Here is a 27971-nt window from a genome sequence, read left to right as displayed (position 1 = left end):
TTTTTTAAAAGATTTATTTATTTATTTTAAGGGGAGGGACAGAAGGAGAGGGAGAGTCCCAAGCAGATACCCCAATAGGCCTAGGGCTCCATCCCACAACCCTGAATTAATGACCCAGGGCAAAACCAGGCACCCCCACTATTTATACTTTTAAAAACTCACTTCAACTCTATTTTTAATATTCTAGATCTTAAGCTGGGTGGTAAATACAGAAATGTTCACTATATTATTCTTTATACCTTTCAGTATGTGTGAAATGTTTCATAATACTGTTTTTTAGATTGCTATTGAAAAGTAAATATATGATTGTAGTCTTTTGTTTGGAATTATTGTTGTTGTTGTTGTTGTTATTATTATTATTACTTTAAGTAGGATTCCTGAAAGGGAACAAAACACTCCCTCTCTTGAGCTTTGGCAGATACCAGGAGTGTGAATTTGCAGCTTTGGGCATGAGTAGCTATGCAGCCCTACTGTTGATTTTTTTTCTAGAGAATTCTAAAATATGTGACTGGTGGCAGATTAAATTGCATCAAGGGATATGAAAGGAATGTTTTCTTCTGGCTCCCATAAATCTAATTTTATTCTGTGTCCCAATTTTCTTTTCTTTTTTCCCCCAAAATGATCCTTTACTGTGAACAGCTATTAAAATTTCAGTTTATTAAATACATCAAAATTATTAAAACACAATCTTTCTCAAAATCCTTCAGTCTTCATGTATTTGCCTAGAGTTGCAAAAATGCAGTATTTACATTAATATCTAAAAACACTTCCAAAGAATTCCTAAACAGGGGAAAGCCCTCTGAGCTGATTCAAAGCCACATCTATAGATAGAGGAATACTGTTTCAATTTCAGGTTAAATAAAGCCGGGGGCCCAATAATAAATAAAGCCAGGACCCCCCATCCAGGGGGTTGGTAATCAAGTTCTAAACTTCAGAAGTGAGAAGCAGATTAAGGTCTGACACGCTTTGCTGATTTTATTTTGCGTTTCCCCCCTTTAATTGGCTTGTCATATAGCAAGGGATTTCCGAGAACTTCAAAGCAGAAGATCAAGGGCGCATCAGACCTACGGTTGACCTGGGGCCCTCACCTCTGAGAACTTCAAAGCAGAAGATCAAGGGCGCATCAGACCTACCGTTGACCTGGGGCCCTCACCTCTGCCCTACTTCTGCCTGCCCCTGACCGAGAAACCACCACTCCCAAAAGGCCCTGCGCACCTGGGCGGAGCCGTCCCGTCGATTGGTTGTTCCTCAGCCCCGGGCAAGCGACGATTGGTCAGATCTGGGGATAGGGTGGGGCTAAGGCAATTGAGGGAATTGGAGCAGTGACAGGACGACAATCTGCGTCTTGGTAGTTGAAACGCAAACTCCAGTTGCAGACCGGAGGGAAACATGGTTCCGCAGTGTGTTTGCCTGCTGGCTTTGGCGGCTCTGCTGCTGCTAGGTACTTCCACAGTCTCCAGATCGCAGGGCCTGAAGGACCAGAAGCATCAGAAGGCGCCGCAAATCCCTTCTCAGTTCAGCCCAGGCGAGCGCTTAGCGATGAAGGAAGCGCTGAAAGGTGAGCCTGGTCCCCTGCAGCCAGCTTCGCCCAGATACGGGTCCCTCTCTCCTGGGGCCAACCCGTGCCGCCCCAGGCCCTCCGCAGAGGGTCCATTACTAGAACTGGAGCGCCACCACACTCCCCAGACCAGCACTAGCCCCGAGTCCCAGCACCTCGTGCCGGGGCTTGGGGACGCCACTCTTGCCTTGGGGACGCCAGTCTTGCCCCAGATCTGGCTTCTGGGGGACTCCGGTGTTCCCTGCCTTGTCCGGAATCTTCCCCAGCTTCCACCATCGCCCCTGCTGCCTTGCCCATCACCCAGCCCACCCCCTGCTTTTCCTCAGCATTGCAATAGCTTTTCTTCGTACTTTTTTTTTTAAGATTTTATTTATTTATTTGACAGACAGAGACCACAAGTACGCAGAGAGGCAGACAGAGAGAGAGAGGAGGGGAAGCAGGCTCCCCGGACCCTCTCCTCTCTTCTGAGCAGAGAGCCTGACGCAGGGCTCCCAGGACCCGGAGATCATGACCTGAGCTAAAGGCAGAGGCTTAAGCCACTGGGCCGCGCAGGCGCCCCTTTTCTTCGTACTTTTAACCCTAGAAAGTTTTCACTTCTGTGAAATCTCTATGATTTAAAACTAAATTATCTTAATCTTATCTACAGTGGAGGGAAATTGAGGCTTAGGTCAATTAAATGACCTTCCCCAGAGACTCCAGGGCAAGGAGCGAACAGGGTGTGGTAACATCTCTAGCTTGTAGGATCCATCCAGCTCGGAAGGACTCCGAAGCTCTGGGGTGTGAGATGTTCCAGATTTCCTCTCCAAATTAACAGACATCTCTCCCCTAGACCTCAAACCAAGGTTAAAAACTCATTTGCCTTCCCAGTCAGCCCTGGACCATTTCCAGGAGAAAAGAGGAAAGGTTCTGTGGAGAGCTAGATCCTAGGGGATAATGAAACCCTCACCACTGGGCTTAGCTCTAGTCTTTTCCCTTTCATTAAATAATGGATTAAAAGAAACTGCCTACATAAACACGTGCAGGCAGATGCAGGGACCCAGTGCTAACCCCTGTGATTGAAGATAAATTGTCCATGTGCCTGAACGGTTGGTCTGGAGGCAGAGCAGCACAAATAGTGAGTTCTCTGAAAGCCGGGGGGCAGCTGCTCACCCCAAGTCTTTTTCACCTAGAAGAAAGCAAAAGCTTTCTTATTTAAAGAACCCAAAGTAGGGACCTTAAACCACGTGGCTATATGGCCTACATATCCTTATGTGAGATATGTGGTTGGCTGTGATGCAGAGTGGATCCTTAGCAAAACTGACAGGGAAGCGTATCTTTCAGAGGCCCTCCCTTGATAAATGCACCGCGTGCCTGGGTGTGTTTGTTCTTCCCACTGTGTTTTGGGATAGCTACTCAATACCTCCTCCCTTACTGCATTCCCCTCCCACAGGTTTTTCATGTAATAATGGATCAAAGTGTAAAGGCTTCAGGCCTGGAAGGGATAAACCTAGTAGCAATTTAAGACCTGCAACATCTGGATAAAGTGGATGAAATGATTAAGGACTGAGGAGTAGAGGAGTTTCTAAATCCACACCTTCCTTTTTTTTTTTTTAAGATTTTATTTATTTATTTGACAGATCACAAGTAGGCAGAGAGGGGGAAGATTAAGGACTGAGGAGTAGAGGAGTTTCTAAATCCACACCTTCCTTTTTTTTTTTTTAAAGATTTTATTTATTTATTTATTTGACAGATCACAAGTAGGCAGAGAGGGGGAAGCAGGCTCCCTGCTGAGCAATCCCAGGACCCCGAGATCCTGACCTGAGCCGAAGGCAGAGGCTTAACCCACTGAGCCACCCAGGGGTCCCTAAGTCCACACCTTCCATCATGTGCCCAGAATGCTGGCCTTGGTTGAGAGATCAGTGAGACTCTGGGTGAGCCAGTCCATGAGGAATAAATCTGCTTTCTGCACACAAAGCCTCCCTCGTGTAGGGATCCAGGATAGTGGGCTTCTCCGGTTCATTGGAGGGATGATGGTTTCAGAGGCAGAGTGAGGCTTAGAAGCAATTTATAGCAGCTTCCCACTTAGGCTCAGGATCCACAAAATCTACTCCTGTCCACCTACCCCTACCCCACCTTCCATCTTGGACTTTATTTTCCTTTTTTTTAACTCTTTATTATTATTATTATAAAATGTCAGGTGTACAGCTTTGTAATTTGACATCTGTATACAATGAAAAATGATCACCACCACAAGTCTAGTTCCCATCCATCACACATGGTTGATCCCCTCTAGAAACCCCTAGTCTGTTGTCTGTATTTATGTTTGTTTTAATTTGATTATTTGTTTAATTTCTTTCTTTCTCTCTTTCCTTCCTTCAGATTCTACATAGGAGTAAAATCCTACGGTGTTTGTCTTTCTCGCTTAGCATAATACCCTCTAGGTCCATCTATCCTGTCACAAATGGCAAGATTTCACTTTTTGTGGCTGAATACCACACACACACACACACACACACACACACACACACACACACATATCTTTTTTTGCCAATTAAAAAATGTTTCCTTTATTTCTGGATAGGTAATACATTCACATAGTTAAAACCCAAAATAATGTAAGAGATCCGGGGTGGGGTGGGGGTGTCTCAGTCCCACCCTGTCTTTGTGGCCCTGTTTCCCACCAACCACCACCATTTTCTTGCCCCCACAAATACGCAGAGGTAGCTACTTGCATCAGCTTCCTTTGTATCCTGGAGATCTTCTGGGTAAATCCAAGCAACTATGAATATAGTCAGCAGACCTTTTTTTTTTTTTAAGATTTATTTGTCATAGAGAAAAGGGAGAGAGCACAAGTGGGGGAGCGGCAGGCAGAGGGAGAAACAGGCCCCTCACCCAGGCTCCTCCCCCCGCTCGTGCACATACTCTTTCTCTGTCAAATAAATTAAAAATATCTATATATATTAGTCTAAAAAACCTTAAAGATCTGGGTTTAAATCCCAGTTCTGCTGCTTTTTTCAGGATAGTCCTGAGTAGCTCACCGAACCCCTCTAACTTGTTTTCCCACCTTCACATTAGAGAAAATACCCCATAGGATTGTTCTGTCCTCCCTGCACAGAGAGCTATGGGAAAACCACTGGTTGTTATCATCCGTAATCTCCCATCTCTATCTGCCCCGACAGGTGCCATCCAGATTCCAACAGTGTCCTTCAGCCCCGAGAACTTGAACACAGCAGCCCTGGCTCAGTTTGGAGAATACATTCAGACAGGTCTGCCACAAGCTGTGGAAAGGGGCGGGGGTGGGGGCGCAGAACAGCAGACAGTTTTTTAATAAGGTGATGAAGAAGTGTCTTTTGTTACTGACCAGAGGAAAGTCAAATTGCTGTGGGCCTATTTTGAGTTTACACACAGTGGGGAGGAATAGAAGTGCCCCAGGAGTCCGAATGCAGAGTAGAGACTAAAGCTTTGTTTGGCCTTTGAAAAACTAAAGTACGTTGCTGTTGGGTTGGAGTTTGAACTCTCCCGATCTTTGCCCTGAATATGTTACAGTTAGTAAATATGATGTAATCAACAGGTGGGACGAAGAAAGGGAATAAAAGGCACAGGGTAAGGAATATAGTCGGTCCTAGTCTAACAGCCACGTGTCGGGACAGACGGTAGCTACACTTGCAGTGTATACAGTTCGTCGCATACCTAAAACAGAGGGGACATTTGTGTCACTATACTCAGATTAAAAAAGGAAAAAAAAGGTAGGACTAGGCATTCCTTCTTCCGGTGCAAGTTTCTAGAAACTCTACCCCAGGCTCTTCCCACCCCTACCTCCATACACACACCTACACACCTATGTACACACTCCATCCACCTGGGCCCTTCCCCGGATTCTTTACTGACTCATTTCTGAGTTTCGAGGCCCTCGGCAACTTTGAGCTGCCCTATCAGCCCCTCACCCCGATGTGAGCGGAAGAAGGGATGGGTCAAGAAGAAAAAGGAGGCTTGGAACTCCCCAGTCGCCATGTGGAAAGCTCCTGGAGAGTAGTGAGGCCCTCTTCCTAAGTCAAAGGGAAAAAACAGCCCCTCCAAAGTTGTCAGAGCTGGGAGGAGTCGGCCCAGGTGTATAGTGAGTACCCCCTCTCTAACATCGTCTGCAACCCGAGTAACCGACCCTGAGAAATCCACACCGGCACACAGGAGTGTGGCCTTGTGCTAGACAGAGCAGTCTTCTCTCCATATGATACATGCAGTAGGAATACTATTTTTCAAGTAAAAAAAGGCCTTTCTCTTTTTCTTTTTAATATAAAAGTCATGTTTGGTTCCAAGTAATTTGGATATTGGGGACTGCTGTATTTAAAATTTAACACACTCCTTGTCTTCATAGCCCGGTAGCATATACTTGTGATAACATTGTGAGTCACACCAAACCAGATCTTCCTCTGTCAGCTGTCACCACGATAGAATCTTGATATGCCCATTACTGCATAGTAGTAGCACATTAAAATATGAGGAAGAGGAATTTTAGAGAGCGACCAGGCACATCAGGAATCCCACTGGCTTTGTTCCGGAAGGCTTCCTACAGGACGCTGCACATTTTTAAAAAGGGGAGCCCCGGGCAGACATCTTCTATGAAATGGTAGGAAATCCAAAGGAAAGTGTTAAATCTGGCTTTCTCTCTCCCTGTTTTTCATCCCTTTGTCCCTAGTCTTTCCGACCATTTTCAAAACCAGCTTTATTCAGCATGAAGTCATAGGAGAGTATAGTCACCTGCTCACTGTCCGAGGCTCAGACCCCAGCTTGCAGCCCTACATGCTGATGGCGCACAGTGACGTGGTGCCCGCCCCCGACGAAGGCTGGGAGGTGCCCCCGTTCTCCGGCTTGGAGCGTGATGGTTTCATCCATGGCCGAGGCACAGTGGACAACAAGAACTCTCTGATGGTCTGAAATGCTTTGTTCCCTCTGCCTGGGAGCCCTAAAGAGTCCCCCAGGTTGGGCGCGCTCTGCTGACCCCTGGGATGCAGGAGGTTATAGTGGAAAGAACCTTGGCTCCAGGGGACCTGGGTTCCAGCCATCGCTTGGTCACTGTCCTTTTCTGGGTCTTGATTTCTCAACTGTGAAACAAGGACTGGAGTAGATGATCTCCAGGGACCCTTTCAGCTGCGAATTGATACAGGTTTGCTTCCCTCCTGCTAGGAAAGGAGCTAAGCTTCCTCACCTCCCTCCCCCTGGGCCCCTTGAATATGTTCTCTTTAAAGAGAGTGTCTGATGCCAGCCCCAGCAGGACTGATGCAGGCAGCTGCATGTCACCGATGCCCTGATTCTCCCTCTTCCCTTCTGCTTCTCCCCACCCCCAGGCGATCTTGCAGGCCCTGGAGCTCCTGCTGAACAGAAACTACATCCCCCGAAGATCTTTCTTCATTGCTCTGGGCCATGATGAAGAGGTAAAGCCTCCTCACCCTGTAAACCATCTATAGAACCTCTGTTGGGGGGGGGGGGGCGGTAGGGAGTTTCACTCTAGGCCAGTTTGCTCCCCAGCAGCAGGGTCTCCAGAATATGGTGTGGGGTTATTGCCAGCTTCTCTGGGTATCTTTGTGCCAGGACGGTCTAAGGCCCTGGACCCAAGTGCAGATTCCCACACCCTGGGCCATAGATCTGAATTTGGCTTTAAAAGGCTTTATTTTTCAGAGCAGTTTTAGATTCACAGCAAAACTGAGAAGGTATAGAGACTTCCCTTATAAGGGAAGGTCACTTGTGACCTTCACACAGTGACCAAGCGATGGCTGGAACCCAGGTCGCCTGGAGCTAAGGTTCTTTCCACTATAACCTCCTGCATCCCAGGGGTCCCCCATTGTCTGCATCTCCAGCGGAGGGGTATTTGATACAAGTGATGAACCTACACTGATACATCATAATTACCCAAAGCCCTAGTTTACACTGGGGTTTATTCTTGGTGTCCATTCTGTTGGCTTGGTCCAACAGTGACATGGGTCCACCATTATAGTGTCATACAGAGTAGTGTCACTGCCCTAGAAATCCTCTGTGCTCCCCCTATTTGTCCCTCTCTCCCTCCCGCAAGTCCTGGAAACCACAGATTTTTTTTTTTTTCTTACTATCTCCATAGTTTTGCCTTTTCCAGACCGGCTTATAGTTGGACTCATCCAGGGTACAGCCTTTTCAGATCGGCTTCTTTCATTTAGTAATAGACATAGCACTGAATTTTTTAACAAACTCCCTGGTAATGTCTAAGGCGGGTAGGTGTTCCATCGGTGACAACTTGAGAAACATGGGTGTGACAGAAAGAGAACCAACAGGGAGCAAGGAATCAGTATTTTGTTTCCAGTGATGTCATCTACATTGACCCTGGGCCAGTAACCCCATTCTGTGGGTCCCAGTCTCTTCATCTGTGAAATGAGGGTGGTCTAGCTGTCCAGCTGTGATATTCCAGGGTCTAGTGAAGCAGGATTGTCTAGGCCCCTTACCCCCACCCCTTCCCCAAGAAGAGACTGGGCAGGATGGTTCTAGAGCCCCCAACTATGTTGAATGTGTCTCCACTGGCTACTGGAGGTCTGGCTGCAAAGAACTGTGGCCGTGGGTTCAATGTCTGCAGGTGTCAGGACATAATGGGGCTCAGAAGATCTCAGCCCTGCTACAGGCAAGGGGTGTTAAGCTAGCCTTCATTGTGGACGAGGGTGACTTCATCTTTGATGGTTTCATTCCCTACCTCAAGAAGCCCTTTGCTATGTGAGTAAAGTACCCCACCCCTACTTTGTAGTCAAATGCTCTACCACCGAGCTATACCCCTGCCCACCCCTACTTTGGAAGGTATTCTCACCCCCCTTCAGATGACCCCGGCCTTGTGTCCATAAGTCATACCGAGGCAACTCCTTATTTTACTCCTCTGCTCCTGAATGCCCACCAGGTTTGGGTTCCCCCTTTCCCTTTCTTCTCCTCTAGGGTTGGTTTTTTTAGGCAGCATGAAGCCAATCTCCTAGACCACCAGACCACTGTGCAGGCAGACCTCTGGGCCCATGGGATAATTCAGGGTGGGAGGAAGTCAGGAAGTCCCTCTCTGATTCTCTCCTGCAGACTTGGGGTCTCAGAGAAGGGTTCAATTAACCTCAGGCTGCAAGTAAACATGAGTCCAGGCCACTCCTCAGCTCCCCCAAAGGAGACCACCATTGGCGTCCTCGCAGCCGCTGTCAGCCGGTAAGCAGCACAGGCCCCGCTCCCTAGCCGCACTCAGGATGGAAGACCTGGTACTTTCCCACTGTGAGTTGGAAGAGGCTAAGCTTCCTGCCCCGTGGAGCTGGGCTGAGGAGCCACGATGAGGGCTGCAGGGAGGACAGAGGCACCAGTACCCAGGCAGGGATTAGAGGTCAGAAAAGAATCTACACATATAGCAAGCAGGAGCTGGCAGTAAAAGCCAGGGCAGGACCTAAGGGCAGCGGGCCGTGGGTGGGCGCAGCAGGGTCTATCACAACAAAGCTTGGGTGTTCTTAGCAAAGCGGGAAGAAGAAGTGTATTACTTCAGTTAAAGACGTAACTGATGACCAACGTTTAAGGCTCTGTGCCCAGGAACAGACCATCCCTTTCCTCAGGGAACTCACAGGTAGCCGCAGAGACTGAGAATTCTGCTACAGTATGGTAGGTGGCATGAGAGTCGGGGTACCTGCTTGGACGTGCCGGACGGGGACAGCTTCTGCTAATGGACTCGAAGTGTCCCGTTTGGGCGTTGAGGTCTCCAAACAGGTGGATCGGTGGACAGGTGAACGGGACGACACCTCCTGGCCAGACCTGTTGAAAAATCCTGTCTCCCTCCTTCTTGCCTTCAGATCGCGGACCTTTAACTGGGGTTGGGGAAGTCTTGAGAATTCCGTTTCTCTTCCAGCCTGGAGCGGACACCAATGCCGAACATGTTTGGAAGGGGGCCACTGAAAATGACACTGCAACAACTGGCCCATGAGGTGGGAAAAGGAGTCTCCCGCATTCCTGCTTGGCTGTGGAAGAGGAAGAAAGGGTGGCAGAAATGCAGCTTCCAGAGTAGTAGAGGGGCCCACTGCTGATCAGCGCTGTGCACGTGCTCACCTGTTTTCAGCCAGAGGCCGAGCCAAGACACAAGGATCTGACTCTTCCCAGGGGTGTTGGTGCTCCTCTGAGACCCTAAGACTTGGCACACCCAGGCACACTTTGGGAGCTGGTTCCCACTCGTCCTCACTCAAGGCTACCGCTGAGGGCCTTCAAGGCAGATCTAAAGGAGGGAGAGACCCAGGCCTCGGGTACAGGGACCCCGTTATGCTGGCCCCTCTGAAATCCCACTGATGTGGTTCTTTCCCTTTCAGTTCCCCTTCCCTGCCAATATTATCTTGAGCAACCTGTGGCTATTTGGGCCGCTTGTAAGCAGGTAAAGTTTTATCTTTCCTTCTTTCTTATCCTCCAGCCCAAACCTACCCCCTACCCAGTCCCCTCTTCTTGGCTTAACAGGGCCTGATTAATCATCCCTTCGCCACCAGAACTACATCTAATTCACACATAGGATATCCCTCCTAGTCTTAAACATCTCCAAGAGTCAGGAAAATAGGTAATCTTCTAACCCATTCTTTTTTTTTTTTTTAAAGATTTTATTTATTTATTTGACAGAGAGAAATCACAAGTAAGCAGAGAGGCAGGCAGAGAGAGAGGAGGAAGCAGGCTCCCTGCTGAGCAGAAAGCCCGATGTGGGGCTCGAACCCAGGACCTGGGATCATGACCTGAGCTGAAGGCAGCAGCTTAACCCACTGAGCCACCCAGGCGCCCCTCTTCTAACCCATTCTTTCTCCACATTGGACAGTTCTTCCTAATGTCTGACCTTAGTCCTTTTGCTTTAGGTATATGGAGAGGAATTACATAACCAACGCTCTGGTCAGGACCACCGTGGCCCTCACCATGTTCAATGCAGGAGTCAAGGTAACATCTCCTGGATCCTCCCCTACACCTTTTCCTCACTGTCCACCCACCTCTCCAACATTTGGCTTTGTCTCCTTACCCTTTTTCCTCCTCTGATTGCAGTTCGAATACTAGGAAGGCCCAGGGCTGAACTACACAGTGGTACCGGTTGGGTAATCTTCAAAAACAAATGTTGTAGCTGAGGGCCACAAACCTTCTGAAATTGCTGGCCAGATTTTGTATATGTGTATTTTAGGGGGTGTCTGTGGCCCCTCTCAGGTTCCTTGGGTCTGTACCCCTTCAAAAAAAAAAAAACAAAACAGCCATGATACTGGTTTGAAGGGAAGTTATTGGGAGTTTCTGTGAAGGATACTCATTCAGCATGTTAAATATTTACCTAGCATTTTGGCCAGGCAGACTAAAGGTTCTAACTTTTCTACCATCAAAGGTCTTTTGGTTATTCTTCACCATCCTTGGAAAGGTTTGATCCTGCCAACAGATTTAATGCATGATTAATGTATTTTACCCTCGTGCTATTCTGAGTCAAAAGAGAGAAACTCACCTCCTACTTACAAAGTCTACAATAACATTTGTGATGTATACAACGCCTAAAGGCATATATTAGTCATTTCCTAAAACACACTAAATACTGGGTAATCTGAAAGGACCTCAGTTCTAGGAGAAATTCACTCGTAGAGATAAACTTTGAGTGAATGATGACTTTGATGGATTTTTCTTTTCCAAGAACTGCTTTTCGGCAAATTGGTCTACTTCTAGTTGGGTTGGCCACGAAGGGGTGTGTCTGTTTCAAGGAACAAGCCACAGCCACCCTGGGTAGCCTGGGCCTAGGCCTTCCTGCAGTCTTGAGAAAGGTGAGACTGGCCCAGTTACTACCAGTCCCACCAGCACTGTTTTAGGGAACGCCATACCCCTAGCTTACCGGGTGGCCTCGTGGAGCTCTGGTCCCCAGTGAATGGCACTTCACTGACCTCCTAGCATCACTGACTGGAGTGTCCAGTGTGTCCACTGGACCCGAACTGTCTTTACCAGTGTGCCTAGAGTATTCCCTGAAGTCGTAATACCGTGTCCTTGCGTGTGAATGCCATTTTATCCGTCCAGAATACTGTCACATTTGTTATTCCTTTTGATCTGCTCACAGCCCTCCTGGTACCGTTGCCCCAGTTGGCATTCGGGAAACAGAGGCACAAACAAGTTATAATTATGCAAAATCCCATGGCTAATTTATAACAGCCCAGCTCTCCTGCCCCTACTCTAGTGATTTTTTGCACCACAGCAGTTCAAAGAAAGATTCAGAGTCGGGGAGTCTGTTCTCTCATGGCCTCTGAGGAAAAAATCCACTCAGAGCCCAGTTCTCTTTTCCAGTTAGTCTTGGGTTCTTCCTGGGCAGGCAGAGAACAGAGTCACATTTTGCAGTTAGACGTGGGAAACCACCATCATTGCCGCCTTTGGGGATCAGGCACAGCGTGATGGGGGCCTGCAGTGGCTCGGGGCGCCCTGTCCTGAGCGACCATTAGTTGTTGCAGGGACAGACCAGGTACCCCGGGAAGAGAGCATGTGCGGGAGACAGCCCACGATGCTGCATGGGGCCAGGAGAGCGAGGTCTGCGTGGCCTCAGAGAAAGCAGTCTTGGACTGAGCAGCTCTCTGTGACCCCCCACCCCACGACCAAGAAGCGTGGAGGTCTGGCCTAACACAGAGACACCTCTCTAGCTCACTTGTCAGCAGCCCTAGGAAGACAAGGGGCCGACGGAAAATGGAGCCCTGTGCCTTTATCAAATCAGCTTCCTCTTTCTCTACTGGTGGTAGTTGGCCTTTCCTGGGTGGGAGGCACGTGTGGCTCAGGCCAGGGTTTGTGGTTCTCTCTCCAGGTGAATGTCATCCCCCCAGTGGCCCAGGCCATGGTCAACTTCCGGATTGACCCTGCGCAGACCGTCCAGGAGGTGTGTGACTTCTGCTCCCAGCCACTGGTTCAATATCGGGGATGTTTGGTGCTCAGGATGTGGGTGTAGCTGCCGTCCCAGGGCTGGCCAGCCACCATTTTTCAACCAACCTTGGTTGGTTTATCCAATAGCATTTGTTCAGCCTTCTCTGGAGGCTTCCAGGAAGGTGGCTAGGATAGAAGACCTCTGGGCGGGGGGAGCTTGGAGTCTGATGAATGATAACAATAGTAGCAGAAATATCCCGCAGGCTTGCTTGGTACGGGACACTGTTCTAAGGCATGTGCATACTCGTTTAATGCCCATGACCACCCTACAGTCATCCTTATTTAACAGGGAAACTGAGGCACAGATCAAAAAGGCAGGTAAGTGACATACCCAAGGTGACGCATCTAAGGGTCTAGCTCCACAACCACCACACCAGACCAGGACCAGAGTGATTTGGGATGAACAAATTCCCGAAGGACCGGTGCAGAGAAGGGGACTGTCACTGTCTCTGAGGGTCTAGAAAGTGCTTCCTGACCACTAGAAATAGTGCTACCATATAGAAGACAAGTAGGACTTAGCTAGAAGCCAGGCATTCAGACTCCGGCTAAAGTGAAGTAGGGATGAAGAGGAAGACAGCCTGGGCAGAAGTGGCAAGTGTTGAAAATGGAGCGTGGGGCGCAGGATGTTGTGTGCCACAGACAGAGGGACCTGTCGGAGGTCTTCAAACAGGGTCCTGATGTCCTCGGATGTGCTTCTGGGGAGACGGTGCCGGTGGCAATGCAGAGGAGGTGGGCATGGAGGAAGGGGCAGTTGGGAAGCTGTGACAGCCTCTCAGGCAGCAGATGGAGTGGCGGTGATGGGACAGAGAAGGCTGGGTTCAGCAGAATGTCGAGTGTCATGGGTAAGGGGAGACAGGAAGGCGGGATGGCTCCGAGGGTTTTAACCTGCATTGTGGGCCAGGGGCTGATGCCTTTAACCAAGATGGAGAGTTCAGGAAGTAGAGCACATTGGGAGAGAAGTATAATGGTTGAGAAGCTTGAGAAGCTTATAAATTATAACTCGACAATTATAAATACCTCGGGTCTGGAGATAGAATAAACTAGAGATACAGGCTGGAGTGTTACTAACATAAATGAAACCTCTAGAGTCAATAAAAACCCACAGGAAGGATGTGTAAAATTAGAAGTAAAGAGGATTGAGGACAGCCTGACAGTGAGCAGCCTTCTGGAAACATCAATTTAAAAATGATTAAAATCGTGCGTAAATGCAAGCTGTGATGAGTGCCATGACGAAGAGGGACCAGGTGCTAGTGGAGAACGTAACAGGGAACCAGACCTCGAGTGGGGTCAGGCAAGGCTTCCCCAGGGAAGGGACATGTGACCTGAAAGATACAGGCTTGAGTAGCCGTCGCGCAGAATGTTTGGCATCTGCAGGAAAGGCTAGCTTATTTAAACAGCAGGTTGAGCTAAAAAAAAAAAAAAAAGTTCAAAAGGCAAATCTAATCCTTCAAAAAAAATCATCTCAAGAGGCAGCCCAACAACTATGAAATGACTAGTACGTTCCAGAGTGAAGCAGGCTTAGGGGCAGGTTGTGGTCCCTGAGTCTCTGGTGCAGATCCTTGAGGGTGGGTCAGCCACACTTGGACCTCTGCACTCCTTTCTCCGTACTTTCTTCACCCTGGAGGGTTTTGTTCGTCCTCACGCAGGGTGCAAGGCACACCCCTCCCTGCAGGGGGTTGGGGAATGAATTAATGGCCAGCCCAGCGTCACCCAGCATTCGGGGGAAGCTGCGACCGGTGTGAGCCCTGGGTTCTGCTGCTTTTCATCGAGTGCCAACCTTTGTCCTCTCCCTAGAGGATCATGGGGCCAGGAAATCACTGAATTCCCCTCATTGAACTTCTTTCTACCAGTTTTTTTCCAGCCTCATTCCAACTCCATGCCCTTTCCAAGGGCTATTTTCCACCAGCTGGGGCTTTCATCTCCCCAGCTGCTGGCACTCTTCCCTCCTCTCTGGTCCCCCACCAGAGTGGCCTTCCTTCCCAGTCTATCTCGTGAAATCCCTGGAATCCCTGGGCGCATCCAGCCCACCTGCCCAGTGAGGAATGGAAAGCCTCCAGCATCTGAAAGCACACAGCACCCTTTTGTTCTGGTCCCTCCCCACCCTATCCGCCCTTTGTCCGTGCATTGGGTTCTATCCTCAGACACTGCTGGTCTGAAGGCCAAGGGTGCAGGGCCTTGGGCTGGATCCAGCAGGAGCATGCACAGTTCCCAGAACCTTCGTCCTCCATCTCCAACTGGTGTCTCCCATGTTGTGGGTGTAGAGAGGTCCCCAGCACCTCTGCGTGAGGAGCAGCCTTCAGAAATGTCATCGTCTGCCCTGTAGAAGGTTTGTTCTGAGTGGGCCTCAAGGAGTAAAAATAAAATCACTGGGAGCTGTTGCAGGAAGCCCCCACTTGAAGGAGAGTTGGGGAAGAATATGGCGCCTTGGATGGTAATGAGCTTCTCAAGGGGTGGGTCATGGCCCCCCCTCTGTAGAGTGTGGCACAGAAGATTCCTTCCTTCCTTCATTCACTGCTTCACCAAGTGTTTATTGAGTGGCTGCTATGAGCTGGACATTCTTCTAAGCACTTGGAAGAATGGTGCGCACGGCAGCCAAGATTCCCATCCTGATGGCACTAATGTTCCAGTGGGGAAGGGACAGCAATACGCAAGTGGTCAAGTATGTGACCAAGTTGGGTTTTTTTTTTTTTTTAAGATTCTATTTATTTATTTGACAGACAGAGATCACAAGTAGGCAGAGAGGCAAGTAGAGAGAGAGGAGGAAGCAGGCTTCCCTCCAGGCAGAGAGCCCGATGTGGGGCTCGATCCCAGGACCCTGGGATCATGACCTGAGCCGAAGGCAGAGGCTTTAACCCACTGAGCCACCCAGGTGCCCCCCAAGTTGGTTTTTTAAAAGGCAAGTACCATAAAGAAAACCCTAGGATGTTGTGTCACAAAGTGACTGTGGGGTGGGGTAGGAACAGTCAGTCCATCCTCCAGGGTGACATTTACCCTGGGACATGATGCAGAACAGAGACCTGGGGACAGCCTCCAGGCAGCAAGGGCACAGGCCTTGAACTTCAAAAGAGGTGAGATGCCGTTGATCTGGCTTGTAAGTACTATATCCCATGGAGGATATAAAATACGTAAGATAAAAAATGGAGAGGGGTGAGGTGCTCAGAAGCCACATCTGAGTTCCTCGTAAGGAAAACATTCACAACCAAGGTGCTCTAAGGCGGGATGGAGTAGCGCTCACAGCCCCCTTCCCAGGTCAGTGCTACTGTTAGTTATCCTTACGTTCACAAGGGCTTAAGGAGCTCGCCCAAGGTCACACAGCTCGAAGTGACCCCCACAGCACAAGTTGGGTGTCACTCCCCAGTTTGTGTGCACGCCCTCTCCCGCCCAGACTGTCTCTTCTCCATGCATTTCATGGCCTTCCTTCAAATTCTGGCTCGGAATCCACACCACCAAGGAATCTGTCTTAACGCATCCTGCCCTCTTGCGGGTGCGGCTCTATACCACCTCAGCCCGGGGGCGCTTTGGAAGCAGTAAAGCTTCATCCTTGGGAAGTCAGAGACCAGGTTCAGAGAACCCAGCCCAGCGACACTATCATCCTGGACAAGTTCATGAGCCAAGGCCCACTCTTTTTATTGGTTCATATCTTTTCTTTCTTTTTTTTTTAATATATTTATTTATTTGACAGCAGGAGGGATTACAATTAGGAAGAGAGGCAGACAGAGAGAAGGGGAAAGCAGGCTCCCCGCTGGGCGGGAAGCCCGATATGGGGCTCGATCCCAGGACCCTGAGATCAAGACCCGAGCTGAAGGCAGAGGCTTAACCAACTGAGCCACCCAGGTGCCCTTGGTTCATATCTTTTCAAGTTCTTGTATCCAGCATCCCTCGCATGCCTTTTACGTTCCTGGTCCTGAAAACACAGAAGTGAGGTGGCCGCTCCTCTTGCATCAGGACCTGGCCTAAGAGTTAGTGGGGAATCGGAGCTCCTGTGGCCTCTCACGGAGGTGGTGGGGGGGGTGTCCCATCTGTGTGCGCTCTTCACTTTCCAGGGGCAGGAATGTTCAAGTAATTTGGGACAGAGGTCAGTAGGCATAGTCCCAACCCACCTTAAAGGGGATGACTGGGAACTTCTGTGTTGGTTGAAGGCACATCAGGACTGTGTACTAATTCACATACTAGAGGATTTAGGACAGAAGTGCTGGCATCAAAAAGAAAAAAGCTCTGATAAGTGAGTTGTCCTCTACCACCCCCAGACTAATCCAGCAGCAGGGAGTCTGGTTTGGCTCAATGGTGGTTTCTAAACCAGAAATAGGACCCTCATTCCTTTCCAGACTCAGCTCCTAGCATGATTCTAGGGGACAGTGCCACAAAAAGGGGTACTCTTGAGATAATGCCCCCCCATGCAGGTGATCCTCAGCTGTGGGACACCCCTCTTTCTAGGGCAGAGGCAGTTCAAACAACTGCTGATCAGATGGGATGAGACCGGTGCTGTGGCTTTCCCTGGGTTGCGGGGTGGGCTGGGGCAGGGGGCCTCCCGAAGCCAGCCTCCCGGTCCATTCTCCCATGTGACCTGATCCTCAGGGTCTGGTCTACGTCCTGCCTGGGACCAGGACTTGTGCTGGATTCAACTCTAGTTGTTTCAGACTGAATTTTCTAGGAGCTTCCTCAGGTTCCTTCCTGAGGAAAGGAGGCAGAGAGAAAACTTGAATACCAGTCCCCCAACTCCTGACTTTTTGTCTGTGTTGAGCTCATCTTCCCGGCTCCAGTGCAGTTGGTTACAAACAGGAAGCAGGGATGCCCAGAGAGGAGGAAGAAAAGTGTGTGACCCTTTCCTCAACTGCCTCAGATTCCCAGGTTGAAATGAGGTCATCACATCTGTCACCCTGCCTCAAGATGGTCGTGTTCCCCTTTCTGCTGTGTCTTCTGCATTCCACCCGGCCCATGACTCAGCCCACAGGAAGGACATACGATTTCCTAATTTTCTAATTCCCTGCCTGCCTCGTGGCTGTGAGGCAAACCCCCTGAACACTTAACCTCAGTCTGCCATGCTGTAGATTGCTTGCCAGGAAGACCCAACTCTTCCATCTCCTACAGCCGGTGTGCTTGAAATTGATGCCCCAGTGCAGAAATGGGCTCCCCTGTGTGCTCCAGGGCTCTGCCTTACTGCAGTTCATGTGATACTTGGAGAGCAGCTCGTACAAACTCACACTCCCTCTCCTTGCTCCCTCAAGGTTCTAGACCTCGTCAAGAACATTGTGGCTGATGACCGGGTCCAGTTTCACGTGTTGACTGCCTTTGACCCCCTTCCCATCAGCCCCTCTGATTCTCAGGCCTTGGGCTACCAGCTGCTCCGCCAGACCATACAGTCCATCTTCCCGGAAGTCAGCACTGTTGTCCCAGGTAATGACTTCATCAGCTGTTGCTGGAGGGAGGTGGGGGCTGGAAGCGTTTTCCTCTCTAATGTCTCCTGCCCCACCTCCACCCCAGCTGTTCAGCCTGGAAACATCTGGCTGCCTCCCCTCGTGATGAGATTGGAACTGTATTTTCCCCTCGGAGTGGAAGTCAGAAAGCAAACAGGAAAAGAGCAGAAACAATAAATTAGGTCAGTCATGCCTGGGTCCTAGCTTAGCCTAGTCCAGCCTCTCTGGCATGGAGGACAGGATCAACCCAGCCCAGAACCCACCCCCGCCTACACACACATATACACACACTCCTCTGGAGGAGCCACAAAAGGGGCCAGGTTTCTCTGAGGCTGGTTCTGGCCCATCCTAGGATAATAGCTCAGCATCAGAGCTCAGAAATGCCTCCCTGCCTATACCATTGGCAGGAACCCCCTTCTGCTCTCCCAGCCCAGACCAGTCCCAGCAGCAGTGCCTCTGTGCCCCTTCCCTAGCTGTCCAGCCTGCCTTCCAAACCTGGGCTGGGGAGACAGTGGCTCCCCAGGTTGAGTGGAAGAGGATTCCCTAGAGAACTCATTAAAGTGTGTCCAGGTAATCTGGACTCCCAAAGACTCAGGCTAACCAGATCTGGGCAGGACCCTGGAATCCACCTTTTTAACAAATCCCCTGAGTGCATCCTGGGACCAGGTGATGGCTGCCCACAGTTTGAGGATCTCCGGTCCATGACGAGGGGAGGGGATGCTCTAATGCTAAGACCAGGTTTTTCAAAATCTAGGTTTAATCATGAATTCCCTCATCTGCTTTTTTTTTTTTTAAGATTTTGTTAATTTATTTGAGAGAGAAAGTGAGAACAAAAGCAGGTGTTGGGGGGGAGGGACAAGCAGACTCTGTACTGAGCTAGGAGCCTGACGTGGGACTCGATCCCAGGACCCTGAGATCATGACCTGAGTCAAAAGTAAGAGTCAAGAGTTGGACACTTTGGGCACCTGGGAGGCTTAGTGGGTTAAAGCCTCTGCCTTTGACTCAGGTTATGATCCTGGGGTCCTGGGATCGAGCCCCACACCAGGCTCTCTGCTCAGTGGGGAGCCTGCTTCCCCCTCCCCCTCTGCCTGCCTCTCTGCCTACTTGTGATTTCTCTCTGTGTCAAATAAATAAATAAAATCTTTTTAAAAAAAGAAAAAAAAAGAGTTGGACACTTAACAACTGAGCCACCCAGATGCCCCAGGTCCCTCATTTTCGAAGTGCAAACCTCGGACCCGCCTCTGTGCTGGGCACGGGCCCCTTAAGGAGCACAGAGTGAAGTGTTATATCCTCAGGTGTGAAAAGGGCAGCCTTGTTTTTTTTTGTTTTTTTTTTTTTGTTTGTTTGTTTTTTAAGATTTTATTTATTTATTTGACAGACAGAGATTACAAGTAGGCAGAGAGGCAGGCAGAGAGAGAGGAGGAAGCAGGCCCCCCGCCGAGCAGAGAGCCCGATGTGGGGCTCGATCCCAGGACTCCGAGATCACGACCCGAGCTGAAGGCAGAGGCTTTAACCCACTGAGCCACCCAGGCGCCCCCAGCCTTGGTTTTTAATCAACTTAAATCTGGCTCTAAGTCCCACTATTCAGGCAATTCACCTATAGGAGCTGTTAGGGTCTTGGGGCACCTTTACCACCACCCTCATTTTGAATCCAGTCCTCGAGGTCTTAGGAAGCAACATGGCGTGGGAGTCCCTGGGCCAATGTTCATTGGTCCTGAGCAGTTACCTTAGACATCCATGGCCTAGCTAGAAAGTCACTTCAGGTTGGAGGTTTCCATTGATTTCATGGCCTGTTCCGGGAGTGGGATCTTTGACTCTGGACCTAAGACCCCACCTCCCTGAGCATACCAGACAGCCATCCCCTCTGAGGTTGGCCACCTCTTCCAACTCCTTCCACAGAGCAAGGCCTGGGTCTCCACTATCCTGGCCCCCTTAGTCCCAATTCTTCTTTCTTGGCCCTCAAAGCCTCCTTCAACTACCATCTCCCTTCTGGGGCACCCACCATAATCCCATTAAAGGTTAGGTCTTTACAGAATAAAGATAGGCAGACATCAACTGGTAGAAATCCCTAAAGCAAGGACTTTGAAGGGCCTAGTTACCCATGGGAAACCAGGAGTGGAAAATTAAATAAAACACAATTAACATCTCAGATCATCCCACCATTCTTTAATTGGTGATTCGGGGTGGGGAGTGGGGGGCATGTCTTTTCTCAGAGACCACTCCCAGTGGGGACAGGCCCCACCCCTAGCCGGAGTGTGGGGTGAGCTGCCACTATCTTCAGGAGATGAACACACTGGAGACCGTCCTGGGACTTTCCTAACCTGAAGTTTGACTCTTGGAAGACAAAGTCATCCTTCAGAGGATAAAAATAACAGGAAATTGTGTTCTGCTTAAAGAGGACTGCACTTTAGAGCAGGAAAGCTCTCTGGCGGGTGTTTCTTTTGGAGCTAGGGCGGTATAAAGAGAGTGGAGGCAATAAAGAATGGATACCTAGATTTCTAGAGAGCTCAGTTTCTGAAATAGCCCAGATAAGGGTATAAAATGAAGGTATTGGCCTCCCTGGTCATCGTGGAGAGAGGACACTTTGGTCTGGACCATTTGAGGGATAGCTCACTCATGTCACGGGGACGAGAGTCCATGTTTCTGGCTGAAAGAGCGTTTTAGTAAGGTTTTAAGAATGGGTAGCCTGAAGGACAAAAATTCACAGCTGCAGGCTCCCTGGAGGGCCCTGGTGATGTTCTTATTGACCCAGAAGTCCTAACTTCCCAGTCAGCCCACCTCCCCCATCTACCTTGGCTCGGCGGCTCCCATAAAGCTCCATTCTTCTTGATTTTCTCCATCGAGGCATTTGTATTGGCAACACAGACAGCAGACACTATGCAAACCTCACTGCTGGCATCTACCGGTTCAACCCCCTCTACGTGACTCCTCAGAGCTTCCATAGGTGAGTGAGGGAGATGCTTTGGACGGCAAGGGCCAAAGAGGAGATACATCTGGCCTACCCCCACCGCATTCTCCTGCCAGTGCACAGAATGGGGGAAAGCCAGGGTTTGCACAAACTAAAATGAAGACATTATTGAGCCCAACTGGCCAACTTTTTCCTCATTGTCAGAGTCTTGCCACTCCCCAGAATGTAAGGGGAATTGGCCACTATTTTTCTGGGATGGAGATAATCAGGTGATTGGAAAGGACCTGGTAGAAGTAGGACCCTTGGGTCTGATTCCCCCACTTCCTTCCTCCCTTTGGAGGAGTACTTACCCTCTGGACTTCATTTTCTCCCCAAAAAGGGAGACTTCAGACTTGTCAGTGACCACTCAGTGAAATCCAGACCTGTATGTTGTCAAAGATGGATACATGCTTTGCATTCTCAGAAGAAAACACACTATAGGAATCTAAGACATGATCACCAATTGTAACTACTGTGTGTGAATTACTACTTTGTGGGTGGGTTCTTCAGCAAATTTTTAGTCCTGGGTGGGGGGTGGTGGGGTCGTTGAATTCCATTTACCTTTCTGTTCCTTATCATACCCAGTTTAATTTCCCCACCATAAGTCAGAGGCCAATAGAATAAAAACATTTGAATATGAGTGTAAGAACAGCTTTGTGGGTTTTGTTTGTTAACTGGAAGAGGAGGTTGCTACTCTCTATTACATTTATCTTTGAGGTTACATGTGTGGTTTGGTTGTGTGTTGCGCTGTGTGGAGGCAGGTCATGAGCACAAGATCTGATGGGTAGTTCCCAGGTGAAGTGGAGGCCCCACAGCGACCCTGGGCAGTCGCCCTCCCTCTCCTTTTGGAGAGGGAGTAAAGTGGGGGCCAGGAGACTCTGGCCTAAGAGAAAGAGCATTCAGAAAATAATTTCCCCTCAGAGGAGAAATTATAGCATAGATTCCCAAGCAGGAAATGAGCCTGAACTCCCTGGGATTTTATTTTTATTATATTCCCCATACCGTTCTCTGCCATGGGGCTGGACCCTGGAGAGATGATCTTGTGTCTCCTGAAACCTCACTTCTTACCCCTGGAGGGTCAAAGGCTGGTGGCTTCAGGGGACGTGGGGTGGGGGGGTTCTCTGTAATACGCACTACAGCACATGGCTCTCTCCTCTCTTCCCCAAACTTTCTTGCTCAGCATCCACGGAATCAATGAGAAAATCTCAGTCCAGGCCTATGAGACCCAGGTGAAATTCCTCTTTGAGTTCATCCAGAATGCTGACGCAGACCAGGAGCCAGCACCCCACCAGCACGAACTGTGAGGTCAAGGAGCCAGCTGGATTTGGGGTGCCTGACCTCAGCCATGACTAACCCAAGGGGAAAGCTAATGTTGATGAAACTTGGGGTCAAAACTACTTGGTGATCCATCACCCAGCCGCCTTACTCACTCCAGAGTCACCAAAGAAAAAGGCCAAGGGGTAGGGGTGGGCAGGCAGGAGCCTGACTTCCTCCTTCCTCCAGACATCCGCATACCTCGGCTGAACCAGCATTTACTGCCTTCATGCCCCGATCTTACAAGTTACCAGGCTTGCTGGTCTCATGCTGGTTATTTAACTGCTCCTTATTAAGGCCTGACTCGACAAATGCAGATTTGGAAAACCTCAGCCAGGTCTTATCTTCTAGAACTGTTTGATTTAGGGCACACTCTCCAGGCTGCCTTGTCCATCACTGATGCGTTTCTTTGTGCTGTAACTGCCTTTCTCGTCCTCCCTTGGATTTTTCAGCTGGCCCTTCATCTCTCCTCTCCTGCCCCTGCATCCCTCCAGTTGATGCTATTTCTGGAGCAGAACTTAGTCAAACTGTAAGACCACTGTAATTACCACAACTGGTCAAATAAAGTGAGCAATGCAGCATTGAGCGGTCACTGAGAGGTGAAACTGAGTCAGGGGGCTTTGCAGGAACCCCAGAACTTCTTGGTTCTGGAGGCTGAAGGCTAGAGAAGAAAGCCTCTGTCCTTGGGATCCTCCCAAGGGCTTCGTGGGCTTTGCTCCCTCCCCTGTCCTGTTCTGCCACCTGCTGCTGCTGTCCCACCCCGGGAGGCACTAATCTGTGGAAACATTTTGCTGGCACATCCTGTGGGCTGAGCTCCCAAGAGAAGGGCACTCCCGATCCCGCCTTGCAGTGGGGCCCGGGACCAGCAGGGCTCTGGCCTTGGCATCAGGTCCTGGTTCTGACCTCTCAGAGGGAAGTGGGGGGTATGGCATGGGGGAGCAAGGAGGAGCCTGACTTGAGGAGCTCTGCCCCATGGGGTGGGCCTGGAAGGGGCAAGCTACGCTCCCTTAGGGCACAGCAGCGCTCCTGTCCTTTTTCTCCAGAATGCAACCCTGAGCGGATTTGAATCCGATTAGTGGCTGCCAGGTAGGGGCACTGGAAGGCAGCCTTTCTTGGCTCAAGGCTGGGGAGCTGAGCTTTGTGAGTCACAAGGGAGCTGGGGTCAGAGAGGGAGACCGAGGAGCTGGGACTTGAGAGACTCCCTCCTCTTCCCTCACCCAAGACCTTTCATGCCATTCTGGGGTTTGACACCAAAGGCTCCTTTTTCTACCTCACAACCCCCATACCCCCAATTCACCTTACCTCCCTCCGTGCCCTTGGCCACGGGCTCTTCCTTGGAGCTTAGGCTCCCTGGAAAGAGTTAGAAACACAGTGTGGGGAGTATTTGAGCTTTTTTGCTCCTCCCCCTAATATTCACATTCTTTCCCTCACCCTCCTTTTTTTTGGCCAATTCAGAACTTAGTCAGCCTTCGTTAGAGGGTGAGCTGAAGAACAGACATAACGCTTCACCTTCCTACGGAGCTGCTCAAAGTGCTTTCGTACACCTGATTTCATCCGTGTACGAAATCCGTGATCCCTCAAGAGGGTCACACACCCAGCTGGGGGCAGATCCAAACCCATGTCACCTGGCCCCAAGTGCACCATTGTTCCATGGTCTCAATCAATAATGGAGTCAACTTCCCATCCGTTATCATACTGAATCCTCACAACAGCTCCGAAGAAGAAACTAGAAAACTGTTCCTATTTTCTAGATGAGGCAGTTTAGACCCAGAGATTAAGTAATTTGCCCAAGGTCATGTAGGTGTTCGGGGCAAAACCTCTTGGAGCCCAAAGCCTGTGCTAAGAGTACTGAAGAGGGAGAAAGCTGGGACTCGGAGAGGTCATCTGCCCAAGATCCCACAGCTCTTAAGGGGCAGCCCTGGAATTCCAGTGCTAGGCAAAAAGCCCAAGTCCAGCGCTTTAGCAGTCATACCCCACCACCCGCCCCCAGACCCTGTGGTGTGTAGCTCATTCATACCCGTCCAAGGAGATCTCAAGGACAAAAGCTGTTTCACCGTTGGCTTTGGTTCGTAGCTCAAGCTCTCACTGTTCCCCTGGCTGACCTCTCTCTATTCACACCTCTCCCTCGGTCTGCCAACATTTCTTACCACCCCCACCCCAGCTTCTGGGTTCAGTTTTTTTCCCTTGTCTGAGTTTGGGGACAGCTGGGTCTCCAATAATCCACAGGATAACTGAGAGAAGAATGAGCAGGGACCTTGTCCCCGCTGGGTGTCACCGCTCTCTTCTAGTGCCAGAAAGGATAGTCTAGTTCCAGACGATGCAGTCGGAAGGAAAGCCCTCGAGAGGGAACTGCTCCAAATCCCAGTTCCAAGAATGCAGACCTTTCAGCCCTGTGGTCCTTGAAGGCTTCTGCAAAGATTGCTGGCCCGACTAGGACAACATGAGCTCTAAGACTCTGGGCAGGAAGGGGCAATGAATCTGGAACTTTCCTCCACCCCTACCTGCATCCATCTACCACTGCACAAATCCACCTTGGAAAAGCTCCTACAGTAATCGCAGGTGTACTCTACATCCCCATCGAGGACTTGGCTCGAGCTTCTTACTCACACCTCACTCCCTGAGGTTGGAAGGAAGACCAAACAGTCATGCAAAGAAGTGGGGAAAGGAAAGGAATAAAGTGGGGCTGGAGTCCTTGGAGGTTGAAGCTGGGTTGCTAAAAACTTGGCCCTTTTGGACCCAATATTCTTCTCCCCCAGAGGAGATAGTAGAAAGACACAAAGTCTGCACTCATTCATTTTTTGGAAAATGTACCTAACTGTATAAAAATGAAACTATTTTCCATTTTAGTGTTCAGGGTCCATGTAGCTGTCAATAAAAAGGATAAGCAGCATGCTTCATGTAGGTTACACCCAAACCTACAAATACAAAAATATATAAAGTGTTTAATACCAAAAAGTATTCCTCAGCTACCATGGGCAATGCTGTAAACACTGCACTAGCTCATGACCATGTCCAGAAGCAGAAACTGGAACTCAAAGAGGAGCTGGAAAATGGACACTCAGCACTCCTAAGAAAGAACGTGTCACACAGGAATCCATTGCAGTCATGCTATCTGAGAGGAAGGATTTGACAAGTCAATTTTCTTTGCTCTGAGCTAAGCACATGGGCAGCTCAGTTCCTCCCTGCGCTCCAAAGCCACGGGCGTCTCTAAAGTCCACAGGGACAAGAGTTACACATCTTCAGGGTGTTCACATGTCATTTGTTTTCCAACAACATAGGGCAAGCTCTGTGGGGACATATTTCTCTGGGGCTGGAGCTGTGTTCATCTCAGGAATATGTGGGTCGGGGGACAGATTGCTCCGCACGTGCTAAACCCCAAGTGACAGAAACATCCTTGGGGTTTGTTTTTTTTTCTCCTGTAATTTTTATTTGAGAGAAAGAGAACACAAGTGGGAGGGGAAGTGGGAGAGAGAATCTCAGGCAGACCCCAAGCCAAGCATGGAGCAGGAAGCAGGGCTCCATCTCACCACCTTTTAACATGTCATTTCAAATAAACTCTACACCCAACGTGGGGCTTGAACTCACAACCCCAAGATCAAGAGTAGTGTGCTTGTCGACTGAGCCAGCCAGGAGCCCCACCCCTAGGTTTTTGTGGGTTTTTTTTTTTAAGATTTTATTTATTTATCTGACAGAGATCACAAGTAGGCAGAGAAGCAGGCAGAGAGAGAGCAGGAAGCAGGCTCTCCTGAGCAGAGAGCCGGATGCGGGGCTCGATCCCAGGACCCTGAGATCATGCCCTGAGCAAAAGGCAGAGGCTTAACCCACTGAGCCATCCAGGCGCCCCCCCCCCCACCCCTGGGTTTTTAATAGATTTCATTATCTGGTTGTTTCCCTCAAAAAGACGTCCTGGGATCGAGTCCTGCTTCGGGCTCCTTGCTTGGCGGGGAGCCTGCTTCTCCTTCTCCCTCTGCCTCTGCCTGCCACTCTGTCTGGCTGTGCTCGCTCTTGCTCCTCTCTCTCTGACAAATAAATAAATAAAATTTTAAAAAATTATCAAAAAGTGAAACATAAGGGCACCTGGGTGGCTCAGGCATTAAATGGCTGCCTTTGACTCAAGTCATGATGCCAGAGTCCTGGGATCGAACCCAGCATCAGGCTCCCTGCTCAGCGCGAAGCCTGCCTCTCTCTCTCCAACTCCCCTTGCTTGAGTTCCCTCTCTTGCTGTCTCTCTCTGTCAAGTAAATAATAAAATCTTTTTAAAAAGTGAAGCATAGAGTTACTATATGAGCCAGCAATTCCACTACATATGTACCCAAAAGAACTGAAACGAAGTTCTCAAACAAAAGTTTGTACCCAATAGCTCGTAGCATTACTATTCGTAATATTCAAAAGGTAGAAACAACCCAGATGTCCATTAGTGAATGAATGGGATAAACAAAATATGTTATATCCATACTACGAACTACTTTTCAGCCATTAAAAAAAAGTTGAAATACTGACACACACTACAACATGGGGAAACCTTTTAAACCTCATGCTGAATGAAAGAAGCCAGACGCAGAAGGCCACCTATAGCATGGTTTCCATATTTCCTATATGAAATGTCCACAGTAGGGAAATCCACAGAGAGAGAAAGCAGGCTAGTAGATCTGGGGAAGAGGGAAGTAGAGCTTAATGGGTAAAAGATTTCCTCTTGGGGTGATGCAAATGTCCTGGAACTAAATAAAGCTGATGGTTGCACAACATGGTGAGTTTACCAAATGCCAGTGGATTGTATGCTTTGAAATGGCTCATTTTTATGTGTGAATTTTACCTCAAGAAAAAAAATTCTTTTTGAGGTATTTCGAAGGTGGACTCAATGAGTGGCATTTGGTGATTGATGGGTAGTAGGGAGGTAGGGTAGAGGAAGACATCGAGAATTACTCCCAGGTGGCGGACATGAGCAAATGGGAGGTGTGACTTCATTTACTGAAGAAGGAGCAGATACCCAGGAAGTGACAAGATGCATTTTGGATATCATGAGCTGAAAGTACTGAGACATCCAAGCCCAGAGCTCAGAAGAAAAGACTAAGACAAAGGTATCTGGGAGTCATCAACCTAACACCATAAACTGACACTGTGAGAGTGAATGAGACTCACAATCTGAGGGTCTGAGGAAGAAGAACTCAATTTGTGAGTTTAAATTAAAATGTCAAAAGACATATTTGGTAAGGGACTGCTATCCAAAACATAACCAAAAAACTCTTAGAACAAAAGGAAAACAAACAACCTCAATAAAAATTGGGCCAAAGACTTTAACAGACTGGAAGGGAGGCAGGTAGAGGGATGATGGGATAACTGGGTGGTGGACATCAAGGAGGACAGGTGATGTAATGTTATAAGTTATATAATGTTATATATAGATAATGTTATATAAATATTATATAAGATTGATGAATCACTGACCTCTACTTCTGAAACCAATAATACATAATATTTAATTGAATTCAAATAAAAAACGTTTAAAAGACGTGGGGTGCCCGGGTGGCTCAGTTGGTTAAGTGTCTGCCTTCGGCTCAGATCATGGTCCTGGGATCAAGCCCCGCATCGGGCTCCCTGCTCAGTGGGGAGCTTGCTTCTCCCTCTCCCTCTGCCTGCTGCTCCTCCTGCTTGTGCTCTCTCTCTCTCTCTCTGTGTCAAATAAATACATCTTTAAAAATTAAGAAATAAAAAGACCTTCACAGACACCTCATCAAAGGAGATGGCAAATAAAGCACATGAAAAAATGCTCCATATTACACATCATCAGGAAAAACGCTAATTAAAACAATGAGACTACCACCACACACCTATTAGAATGGCCAGA

General features: G+C 49.1%; 1 protein-coding gene across 1 annotated transcript; it reads left to right on the top strand.

The window, feature by feature from the left end:
- Positions 1–1389: 1389 nt before the first annotated feature.
- Positions 1390–22678, top strand: LOC111151089 (peptidase M20 domain containing 1). Its single transcript, XM_022508855.1, has 13 exons — positions 1390–1558; positions 4717–4803; positions 6231–6463; positions 6880–6966; positions 8133–8266; positions 8612–8731; positions 9414–9489; positions 9865–9926; positions 10390–10468; positions 12336–12407; positions 17677–17845; positions 20710–20809; positions 21993–22678. The coding sequence occupies exons 1-13, from the start codon at positions 1390–1392 to the stop codon at positions 22114–22116; spliced, it is 1512 nt and encodes a 503-aa protein (XP_022364563.1). The 3' UTR covers positions 22117–22678.
- Positions 22679–27971: the final 5293 nt, after the last annotated feature.

Source organism: Enhydra lutris, unplaced genomic scaffold (genome assembly GCF_002288905.1).
Source record: "Enhydra lutris kenyoni isolate GAN:26980312 unplaced genomic scaffold, ASM228890v2 scaffoldscaffold25, whole genome shotgun sequence".
NCBI classification, from domain to species: domain Eukaryota; kingdom Metazoa; phylum Chordata; class Mammalia; order Carnivora; family Mustelidae; genus Enhydra; species Enhydra lutris.
Note: the sequence above shows the minus strand (reverse complement) of the source record. Positions and strands in the feature narration are given on the sequence as shown.